The sequence below is a fragment of the Bolinopsis microptera genome, chromosome 7 (genome assembly GCF_026151205.1).
Source record: "Bolinopsis microptera isolate Bmic1 chromosome 7, MBARI_Bmic_1.0, whole genome shotgun sequence".
Classification (NCBI taxonomy): domain Eukaryota; kingdom Metazoa; phylum Ctenophora; class Tentaculata; order Lobata; family Bolinopsidae; genus Bolinopsis; species Bolinopsis microptera.
Genome location: NC_087078.1, coordinates 5156957 through 5169405, shown reverse-complemented (window position 1 = coordinate 5169405; position 12449 = coordinate 5156957). Strand labels below are relative to the sequence as shown.

At 38.1% G+C, this 12449-nt stretch overlaps 1 protein-coding gene and 1 long non-coding RNA gene across 7 annotated transcripts in view; one reads left to right on the top strand and one right to left on the bottom strand.

Moving 5' to 3' along the window:
- Nucleotides 1-10898, top strand: part of LOC134818940 (uncharacterized) — a 46474-nt gene extending 35576 nt beyond the window's left edge. For 2 of the 6 annotated variants that reach the window (XM_063828670.1, XM_063828669.1), the window contains exons 22-24: nt 94-174; nt 8068-8150; nt 10397-10898. In XM_063828670.1, coding sequence (XP_063684740.1) covers nt 94-174; nt 8068-8150; nt 10397-10441 — 209 coding nt within the window. In that variant the 3' untranslated portion in view covers nt 10442-10898. The remainder of the gene's footprint in view (nt 1-93; nt 175-8067; nt 8151-10396) is intronic. The other 4 variants (XM_063828671.1, XM_063828672.1, XM_063828673.1 and 1 more) reach the window with 3 other exon arrangements.
- Nucleotides 10899-10936: 38 nt separating this feature from the next.
- On the bottom strand, nt 10937-11239 carry LOC134818950 (uncharacterized). Its single transcript, XR_010160708.1, has 2 exons — nt 11149-11239; nt 10937-11033 (listed from the first exon to the last, which is right to left on the bottom strand). It is a non-coding gene; the product is annotated as an uncharacterized LOC134818950 (long non-coding RNA).
- Nucleotides 11240-12449: the final 1210 nt, after the last annotated feature.

Here is a 12449-nt window from a genome sequence, read left to right as displayed (position 1 = left end):
TTTCAAGAATATCTAAAACATGAATTAATGAAATATGCATTAATGTTAATGAAATATTTCTCAAACTTACCGTCATATTTGTACTATTTTCAGCCAAAGTAGAGGGCTGTAATACACAGATTCTATTGAGGCGGCACCTCATGTCTCACATGTCTGATTCCGGATTCACTCTTCGTAAGTATATTTAACTTTATTTGAGTCACTTACAATTTTATTTCAAGCTGATGGTCTATTTTTGAGTCGACGCAACACGATTTAGTAAGATCCACGCGTTGTGAGCGAAAACAGTCGTGCGCGCAAAAATAGCTGTACTTTTCATTTGAAATAAATGGTATATTTGCTAGTTTTAGTGGCTCACGAGCGGATTGTTCATTGCATCTCATTAATTTTATCTGAATTTGTTGATCTATCTGTCATTCTAAGAGGTCACAAATCAATCTTTTCAAGAATTTGGTATCACACAAATGTATGCATCTGCACTGTCAACCATATCCTAATATGATCACAAATATACACAGACAGTACAATCAGCCACGCATCAACTTACTCTTGATTCATCCGGATTTACCGCTGATGACTTCAATAAGTAGCACCTTAAAATGGAAATGACGCCATGATTCTTAAAATTCTAGGTCAATCTGAGTAGAGGTGTTGAAGAAATTGATACCTTTCTATATACTGCTTCATAATCGCAATTATAGTGCTCATCTTTTTATGTTCAGATGCTTAATCTCATCTGTGTAGAGACAATAAAGCGGAAAATGAAACACTGATCCAAAATTGTGAGCCCAGTAAGGCCTACAAGTAAAACTGTCCTCGGACTCTGAATAGTTCCATAACCATCAACCAATTCCTAAGTTTAGATGCTGACAGTTTGACCATAACCGACATGCGCGAATAATTTGGACAATGAAATTCATGGACTCCCGAACGTTCATTAGCCCCATGGAACGATGTCGATTTGCCTAACAAATAACAAATATTACTTTTGACACAAACATAATATTATGTATGTTTGGTCGCATTGGTGCGTGAGACTTGGTACTGCTCAGTACAAAGAGCTGCTCTGATAGATATGTCATATAATGGTGTACTGCAATATATTGTTGACTTTTAAATACCGTACAATTTAGGCTGCTATCTTTGAACAAGACAGTCGTTTGTATATAAAGTCCATGACAATGTAATTTTTAGAAGCACTCACAATGGTGACACAGCTGGTTCTCAATCGGGCATAATCTCTGAGTTACACAATGTTACTGTCTTCCTTTGTAACTATACACGAATCCACCTTTGAAGCAGAAGGAACTATGAAAGACACCGCGCCCCGCTCTATCTTGTATAATTCATGTGGTAAGTTAGCCGGTACTTACACCTGATGTTCCGGTCATTGTTCAGATCTCTGTGGTGCTTGAACCAACAATACCGACTGTTACTATAGCAACCAAGTTACTAGTTCCTTGACAGTCAACTCGGAGCCTCGTAACAAGGTATTTCTTCCTCTGTTTAATACATGAAGATCTATATTTACACTGCAAATTTGCGAGATCTGTGGCAGTGGAGGTTACTTTCTGTGAATGTATAGTCGTTATTATGTCTCGTGTGGTGATAATTAGAGGAAAATTAGGACATAATTTTAGATTCCGTGAAGAAATCTGTCCGTGTGCTTTGTATAATTTTAGGAGAATTGTTTTACCGGCACATTTTCATCATGATTAATAATTCTTCTATTAATAGCGAATGCCGAAAAGCAATCAATAGGTCATCTTATACGATACGGGCAAACATTGAGGAATTTTGTGTACCAATCAATTGAATATTTCTAATTCCTGCATCGCAGCCAACATTGTCTTCACGCCCCAAAATAAACAAATGTTTCTGGAGGATCTACTCACTGGAATGTCCCTATAACGCTCCCCCAATTACTGGCATAACATTCCTGTCCACGACATTGTGTTTCTTCTCTGGAAATATGACATTTGGCCATTACTTGATTACCCTGTATCATAAACAGTGACTTAACTGTGGAATGTATCTACATTATTCCCTTCTAGAGCTCATCTGGTTATTTAACATGTTATTTTCCAAAAGAAAATGTAACAATCTCACATTTTAGTCACGCCCAATATTTGGAATAAGTAGGCTCGAAATTTTAGTTCCTTCTCCTGTTTAATCAATTCTGAAACTACATTAGTACATTGTACATTGCTGTTATTTTCACAGGTCTATGGGATTGTATAATGGGATTGTACAATTTTTGTATATTTTAAATGTATCATTTTAATGTCAAAAGAGAATAAGTAATACAAATAATGATCCGGTCCTTATCAGAACCTCAATTCTAAGAATTGCCCAAATTATCGAATATTTTTCGGGAATATTCTATTGATAAGAAATCCCACGTATATGTATGTGTTTTCATACGGTTTTGTTTAAAAACGGTAATCACAAATCAGGTTTAACCTGTTCTCCCTTGTTTAACAGTTGCTACAATTCACAAGTACCGCAGTAAAGTACTGATAAAAATGCTCATTTTAAAATTGATTAGGGTGAGAAGTGACTTTATCTGAGAATGTAATTGGAAATTATCTGTTGGACCACCAAATTGTGATAAGAGTTTCGATTTCCTGTCTGACTTAACACCCTTGCTAGTCGAGTAGAACAAGAATCAGGAACTAGCTGTACAAATCCAGAATTAAGATTCAAATTCGTTTGGATAGGCAGTAAAATGCCACAAATAGGATGAATTTCTCGTAATCTTCAGCTCCAAGAAATCCTGAATTTGCCAGTAACCCTCAATTTCCTGTTCCAGCTGTAAACCTGGCACTAGACCCACATATCTGTTACTTCCTGTTCCATTTACAACCCTCCCTTTCCGAATATTAGAACATGCTCTATGTTCAAGGTCACTTGTAGCTCTTCTCATCACATCATGTAACTGCAGTGAATCACTAGCGATGACACGTACGGTTGACAGAGGCAACCTTGCCAATTGTGAACTAAAGTAAAGATAACTTGACCGTTATACTCTATATATGTCTGTATATGTCTGAGCTCATTGGATAGATCTGACGATGAACGAATGACATTATCAGAGTTACAATTTGCTAGTTATTATTCAGTAGTTTTTAAAATGATATGGACCTAACCTGTCATTTTTATAACTTGCTAACATTACAAATGTTATCACTGATACCTCACTATTACACTTCAGCTATATTAAAGATTCTGGATTTTATGTTCACCATATTGTGTGGTTTTCTATGGTTTCTACTTCAGCATAAAGGTGTTGTCTTATTCCTTCAGACTTCAAGAAGAGAAAAACAATTATCTTCTCTTATGACCTTTAAAAAATTGACCGATTCGTTATTTTCGTACTTCTACTCCTAATATAATAAATGTCGTAGTTCTTAATAATAAGGCTGCCGAATCACCCAATACCCTAAAAAAGTACCATATTTCTGGCTTCCTAATTCCTACAAGACAGGTACACTACTTTTTAAAACAATTTAAATCATAACAAGGATACGAGATACGGATCTCCTACAAGTGTGATATCGTAGGGGGAGGCGCCCACTGTTGTCCCCAAACATTTTACCCAGATAATAATAAATTAACAGCACCATGTGTAAGGAATCTAAGATTGATGTGTAGTGTAACCCTGATAAGATCGCTGTCAACATTGTACGGCTTTTACCCCGAACTTCGGACCCCGTGTCCCTTGGTATCTCCGGAATGTAACGAATGTGAGTGTTCGACCATAACAGTAATTATTACATCACCTTTTTTTAATTCTCTAATTTTCCGGGTATATGTTATGTAATGGATTTTAACACTTAAGAAGGTAACGTGTTGGCGGCCGTAAGCACGTCATCTTACTCAGCCTGGAAGTTAAAGTGAGATCAGAGTGGATACATGTAGCTGCAAAGATCAACATGTTGACCTGGCCGACTGAGGACATGAGGCAGCCAATCACTAAACCACTCTCACTTCCACGTGACTGAAATCCGACCAATCATAAGCCTAGGATCCGCAATCCGTATAATCTGTTGATTACAGAGAAATGTGACATTATCTGTCCGGCTAGTCAGAGTTCATGTATATTATGTATGCGAATATTTGTATTGTGTTACGAATATTCTTACGGATAATTATTTGGGATATTTCCCATCATTTCTGGTCGGTGGTCACGCACTGTATCAAACCTCCTGGAAATCAAGCGAATAACTTCGTGATTTAAAAGGTGTTAGTTCATATCACATGTTCAAAGGGTATTTTCCTGGCAAACACCGCAATCCCGAGGTCCATTATAGATGTATAACAATTCTCGAATCTCGAATTTTTCTTATCTCAAACAATATTCGATAGGTAAATTTCGACCGGCTGATTCCACTGGGGAACAAATTTCCCAGACGTATGACGTTTCAGTCGATTAGTGAATATTCTAACTGACCAATCCGGCAAAGCTTAATTATCCACCGTAGATAATGCTGGTTATAGCATGGAGGAAATTGTGTTTCCGTGAGGGCGAAGGAGAAGAACATACACTCAACCTCCACTATGAACGAACATGAAATCTCTCTTTGAATATTCTTAACATTGTTAACGGAAATATTATGTTTGGATGGTATAAAATAGCATATATTTAAATAGCATACGGAATTAAAATTAGTATTATTATAAACGGAGTGGTAATACTACTTAAAGATGCGTTTTCTGCAAAATGTTCAACCGCAAAAGGTTAAAGCAAAAATAGCTGTGTGTTAATTTGCTTTCGATATTTCCATAGAAAGCAACAACAAAAATTTCCCGACCAATAATGAAATTTGCAATGCGATTACTTGTTTATGAACGAATAAATTTCTTTTCATAGCTTTCTAGTTGGCTAAATGTCTTTTAATAAGCTTCCTGGTTGACAGTCAGATCAAACCCTGATAAACTGCAAGAACAGACCATTCGAAATCGCACCATCTGGGAAAGTTTTGGCATCTGAATTCAACACCAACATTCAATTACGACCAAGTTTCATAAACTTGGTCATCGCGTACACAAATTACAGTTTTCCTTCACAAAATTTGCTGTTCCATATTTCTAGAACATTTAGACTCATTCTGTGAATTGCAGTGGTTGCTAGTAAAACCACACATAAAGCACAACACAGTGGTCGGTACCCTAGTCAATACCCCATTCAATGAGTTATAACCTGCAGGCTGCTGACATCTCCCTCCCTTTCTTCTATCACATGCTCATATTCTTCTCGCAAATTCCCTCCCTCACCACAATGGCAAAAATAAAGCTGCATTAGAGCGTACTCAAGCCGTTCCTACTTCTCCACTGGTACCTTTTGTTCATAAAACTTTTGTTCGAATCAGGGACCGTAACGTTCTGAACTAACCCCTCCGACCAATCGGAGAGCTTCTGAAGCTGGTCACGTTACCTGTACCCACCAATAATTCAGCTCCCTTAGCTTCTCACGTGACTTTTACCACCAATCAGTTGTGCCGAATGAACCCACCATTGTCTTGCCTACTTCCCCCAAACAAAAGGCCGAGCAGGGGTCTCATTCAATCCTCAATTAGTGTCTCCTGACTGGACGAATGGTCTGACTGTTTATCCCTAATTGAATGAGCCGATATAATGGCCGTACAATGGGTAGGAAGATGGAATGATGCTGACACAAAACAGGAATGTTGCCGATTGTGTTGTCACACAAGATGGCAGATTAGGGCTAAGCCGATCGGTATTACATTTAAATGACTTCCCGTATCAGATATTTGAAACAGTAAACACCGACCATTCTCAAATGATGTCGATTTCTAATAATAATTGCGTGTATAGGTACTGATGGTAACTTGTACGTGCGTGCGTTTCATGCGTTTTATGCGTGTAGAATGTACAAAATGGAAAGTTCAAAAGTATTTTGGCGTGTTATAAAGTGCAGCCACGGTTTAGACTTTAAAAATGGTACAAAGAGGTGCACATTTCCAAAGTGTTCCTACTCAAGAGAGTGTTTAGTGTACTCATGCCTACTTTTCTTGAATTTACTATTGGTCACTGGTCAAGTGATACTATACAGAGCTCTGATTGGTTTGTTTCTTCGTGAGGTCATTTCTTCTTCCCACCAACAGTTGTGGTACTTTATATTTTCAGGGTACGCTCTTTCTAAGAATTTTTAGAAATACACTGTAGGTAAAAGTAAGAGTACAGTTTACACACAAAATACTAAATATCTGTATCCTAAGAGAGCATTACTTATTGAATGTGATATGGTTAGAAAGCAAACGGTACGTGAGCTTATGATTTGGCCCCCCATAACTTGAATTTGACTAAAGAATAAAGATGACTTGTATTTGACTAAACATAAGTTATGTATTTGACTAAACATTAAACATGACTTGCATTTGACTAAACACATTTACACAGCTCTTTTAAAGGTTTCAGAGTTTGCTATTCTGTGTAAGACAAAGAAGTCAGTCGAAAAATTGGTCATTAAACTGGAGGAAACACAATTCATCTATTAGGTAGATATTTGGTATTTCTATCTCAGTTTGCAGATTCACCTGGATCTTCTGCAACAATTTTAGTTTTACATTCGCTTTTTTCTTTTGTGCAATTTTTCACAACTCACCGCTCGAACCATTCTACACGGTGGTGTGTTAATTCAAGACGTGATGAACATTTGTTGTTGCTCGACATAACAGCACATAAATTATGCAGGAAAATCAACATAAACCCCACACTTCCGTCCAGCCATGATGAAGCGTGTGTGGTAGGTGAGCTCTCCTCGTACACTAGAATACATACTCAGCTACTTTCTAACTCTCCAGTAGTAGTACTCAGTATGTGTACATGAGTTATGAAGTACCAGACTTACAGTGTGCATCAATAGTATGATCGGCCGATTAACTAGCTGTAAATTAGCGACACTTCCCCGGTTTCCCCTCCCTCTTCCACACTCCCTCCTTCCTACACACCCACCTCACGCCCGACACCCACTGATCTGTGTGTTAAACTGTGTGTCGGGTATTTTAAAACCGTCCACAGGACTGTCGGGTGAGCGGTTAGATGTATGCTGTTTGGTGTGTTCCTGTGGTGCAGGAAGATTAGGTGTGGTTCGGGTAGTTGAGGCTTTGGAGTGTGATGTATCACGTGTGGCGTGTAGTGTGTAGTGTGAAGTGTTAAGTGGTGTAACAATGATCAACGGATTGATGCATTTATCAAAATGAGGCGTTTTCCTTATTTCTAGTATTAATCTCTGACAATCCGACCTCTTGAAGCACAATCTGGCTTCAACAATCAACATGAGTCAAATTCAAACCTAGCATATGCAGTTATTGTCGGACATTGAACATTTAACGAACATAATTCAGTCTCCTCCTCCCACTATGAAACTAAATACACCAGTCATGATCCCTCTCATTTGGCGTTAATTAAATCACACCCAACCAAATGCAACTCCCAAACATTTAAATGAATTAGTTTCCATAAATTGCAGCTCAGTCGGAAGGTCGTGACTATCTGGCAATATGTGCGTGATCCCCTGGTTACTACAATAGCTCATTCCCCGTGTTCATTCGGTGTGAACATTTTGTTAAGGGTTATTGTGTTAGAGATTAACGTGAGAACTTTAAATTTGATTACGCAGACAACGCACAATTTTCTGGAATTATCCAGTTTCGTCTTACCTTAAGGAATGCAGAAAGGGCCCAGAAAGGGCCCAGGTTTTTACCTCATTTGGCAGTAAAAGCCTGTGATACCCGTGAATTTGTGATCTAGACTTATACTATCTTTTAGAAGCTAATTCTATCTTCTATCGGTAATTCTATCTATTCAATTCGTAAAAATTGTAGTAATTCATTCACATGGATGCCTCTACATTTGTTAAGATAAGGTGGTCTATAAATAGCATCGAGTGAAGGTTAAGTAACTTGAAGCGGGGAATGACCTATGTGAAAATTAGTCACTCGGAAAATGACAACGTTTAACCTCATAATTTCCTAGGTAGGTATTTTTCAATGCCTACTCAAATTATTTATTCGCTGTCATTTTTACACATTTCAATTTCAGCGGCTCCAGCAAAACGGCCGAAGATACTGCGACACAGCGAGGCGTACAAAACGTTCTTAAACAAACTCATCATTAAAAAACAGGTTATTTATTTACATTTTGTGGAAATTTATGTAACGAACGTTTATTGTTTATCTCCTCTGAACATGAAAGGTCTTTTAAAAAAACAGGACAGAAATTTGAATCCAAGTCTCCCTGAGAGGTCTCTCGTCCTAACAACAAGAGTGGTGTGACCCACCTTCTTGTCTAGCACTTGTTGATTATACCGCAGTTAAGCGATATTAACATGAAGTTAACCATGCATACAACTATAATAACTCTGAACCGGTAAATAAAATCCTAATATTGTTGGAATAATCTCTGTTCAATAAGTGTAACCGTCGTTGCTTACTCACTTAGTCTAAATTTATAAAATAAACTAATCACTCTAATGTGCATTTGTGCATTTTGTTCTATCTCTACTCGTATTAGCAGCGGATCCTTGACCACAGACACACAAAAAAGACCTGCGTTAACACAGCATGAACCATGATCTTTAGCGTGTACATTTGTCTTGGCTGAGCTAGTAGTCTACCTCCGTTCTACTGCTAGGCGTTCATATAAACCGCAGTTATGTGAATAACAGAGTCTAGATTTACTATAAGGTTACTAAAAATAAACTAAAAGATAACATCGCACATTAGTGGTAGCAGTAGTGGTAACTGTCATAGTGGATTGTTTTTGTAGTGCAAAAGCAGAGTGACTGACCAGTTGTAACACCTCTCAGCAACACACCTGGATTCATTACATAAACACGTGCGGAATGTTTCTAATGAGGACAAATATTTACTTTTCCTTATGGTAGGAAATGCGTGTAACAGGATTATGATCAGACGGCGACCACTCCGTCGTGTGCATTCACTATTAATCTGTACCATACTAAACTAAATATTAGCACATGACTTGGGCTGATGACTTTATCATAGGGACCCAGTGATTCCTTTTACAAGTCCCATTCTGCTTTTAAGTGCTCCTTACCTGGGTATGTGTTACAACAATGAGAGAAGAAATTTGGGTGGTAACTGGTAAGGGGTAAAGATCAGAGAGAAACATTACAATGAGTAGCTTTATAACGGGTAACATAATACCGTTATTTGTGAGGCTATTTGTAGGGCACCAGTGTGTGTAAGCCCTTACAAATATATATATACATCTGCAAGATTTATCTATTTGTACACTTCTATAGTTCATTTATATCGGGTATATCGTACTTTGTGCACTAATATGATATACAATATAATAGAGATAGGCCTGCAATTATTCCTGCAATTAATCCACGGTTATTCTTATCAGTCACAATTTGAGTGTAATATTAGTATATAGTTGCACAATGCACTTATTTCAGCTGTATAGCACCCCTTACTTTTAACACTCAACGCAATGATTTACCCTCTAACTCACTGAAAATAACCCCTACATTAATTCTGGGTGAGTTTAAGAACGAAGCAAGTTGAGAAAGAGAGAGAGAGATCGGGTGTATTATCAGTGACAAGTACACGTCTGTCATCAGGCTGTCATTTGCTATGTCATCCACCTGTCATCACGTGATTACACCCACTAGCCTTGATAAGCTCGCCCGTGTAACTTGCTACTCTCCAAAACAGCACAAAATAACCCTACTTGAGAGCAAGGCTCGCCTAGTTTGTGGGTAATGTGCTACTCGGGTAGTCAGGTAAAAGACATCAGCTGAAATGTAGGGTGGAATGTTTTGTTTGGTCAAAGATTCTGGTAGTTTGAGTGGCTTGATTTATTTGTCACTACTATGAGTATGAAATAATATGATGTCAAGGGCCCCCAGACAGAGTGTGTATTAATAGAACATGACCAGAAATAGGTTTTTTTGTTGTGTAATAATCTGTTAGTAGAAAGAGACCAAAACGAGTGGTAATTATACCAAGAAATAAATTGTCCAGATCATGTAATGAAACATGGTTTCATCATAATTATGTAATATGGGATGTGTAACACGGAATATGCCACTCTAAACTACCCGGCCGGAAAACCAGAACACGTAATGGCTGAAGTGTGTCTACACCATCACGAAATTAGGGCCCTTGATCAAATTTCCATGATAAAGGTAATTACAGACGGTAAGTAATTCGTTTAGACCGCGCCACCGTTCTGCCCACTTTTGGGTTGAGTATGAGAGAGCCGGAGAGAGACCGTCATTATTTAACCCTCTTTAATGGACATGGTAATTGGTGTGTCTTAAAACCGGTTTCTCCGGACGCAGTGATTTACGTCATTCAAAACAAAATACCCAACTTTAACTGAAGTCTTCTTATTTCAGGTTGTGGACCAAGGAAACATGGAGATGCATGTGTTGGAAGATTAGTGTTCTCCGAATCAGCGCCAAGCATGATGTAAACTATCCTCTAAAGTTGCATTTTAATTGGAGAACATTTGAATATTTATAACCTACTCTCGCATATTTTACATACTGTGGATGTCAGGACTCTCTAGTCCAAATGTATGCTTATGACTCACTGCTATCAACTTGATGATTTTGAGGAAATGTACATGTACTTACAGCTTGTATGACATTTATGTTTTCTTAATTCAGGTAACCTGTATTACTTTCCTTGATAATGATAATAACTGTTACATTCTATGATATTTCAGACTTAAAATATTTTAATAACTCCAGTTATAGAGTTAATTAATTGAAATGAATTGAATTCTTTTGTATTGGTTCGTCAACAAAGATAAACACAGACTTTATACAAATTTTAAACTCCAAGTATCATTAAAAAATATACAAGCATATGTAAAATATTCAAAACAAATAAAAATTGAGCAACGTCGTCTGTAGCTAACGTTTAAAAGTCCATTAACTCCACAAAATGATTCCCATATTATGAGGCTTCGGCTTTCTCGGCTTCGATATCTTCCTTCGTTGGCAGGGCGGTTTTCTCGACGGTTTCGACCTGAATTTGATAAGAATGTTAATTTGCTAAGCAAATTGGGTTCTAATCCGTGTCATCGAATCATAATTGGGTCACAAAATTGAAAATTTTATTGATGCATTAAATTAAGACTCACCTTCTTGAGAGCAGCCTTGTCGAACTCGGTCACAGCGGAAAGATCAGTCTTATCTCCGTCAGTCATTTTGTTTAAAAGATAGAAGCCTTGGCTAAAATATAATTATGTTAGATGCAGTTGGTTCAGAGAATCATGTAAGAAATTTCAAGTTGTAAAGAAATCATACACTAAAATGTGGAGAAAGCAGTAAGGTTGTGTGGACTGAAGGTTCTGCAAAATAAAATCGACAGCTGAATGAATGATGTTGACTACGATGGTCTGTCAGGTCATATAGGAAAATTGCGTGAGCTTGGGAAGCCCATCATGAGCGGGTCATGTGCCCTTTGCCCAACGCGTTATTTCATCCAACGCGAAAATTTGAGCCGCGCCTGAGTAATGATAACTTATGTTATAGCCAATTTGACAGACGATATATAGTGTATAGATTATTATCTTTATAAATGCTTAAAGTGTTGATGTATGTGCAGAAAAAGAAACTCCATTTGATGATGGATCATTTTATGGGGGGGGGGGGGACTTACTAATTAGCGATTATTAATTACCTTTAAATCAACATGAAATACATAATACTACTGACTGGGCCGCGCCGCGCATCTAATAATGCTTCTCGCACCACAGTAGATCAGCGAGATGCAGTATCAAGTATAACGTATGAACCACCGGGCCTCGCCGAGCTGCGAAGGATTGACATAGTGAATCATAATATAAACATAACGAATAGAAATTCGACGGAATGACAATGTCATACGTTGTACATTGTATTGATTGACGATGTCAATCCGTCGAGATCGTTGCTCTGCGAAGCAGAGCAACGATCGTCGACGAAGAAGAATGCTAGCGAAGCAAGAATGCTAGTTTGCGCGGCGCGTCGAAGCGGCGAAGTCCTCCAATACATTGTATAACCCGCCGCGCACGAGTGCGCGGCTCCCCCTGTATCGTCAGGACGATAAAGGGGGACTAGGACCACCTAGTATACCTGGGGCTATTATGTTCATAAACATAATAGAATAGAGATTCGGCGGAATGACAGGCTGAGCGCGGCCCAGTAACACCTAGTAAAACCTAGTGAAACGACCGTAGGGGTCACGACGTGTTACCAGTTACAAGAATGACAGGCTGAGCGCCGCCTAATAAGAATCAAACGTATTGGTGATCGGTAAGAATCAGACGTATCGGTATACCTTATTATATGTTACATCCTCAATAAATTAAATCGAAACGATCGCGATTTTAGATTTGTAGTATAGTAGTTAGTAGTAATAGTAGTAGTTTAGTTAGTTGGAGGACTTCGCCGCTTCGAC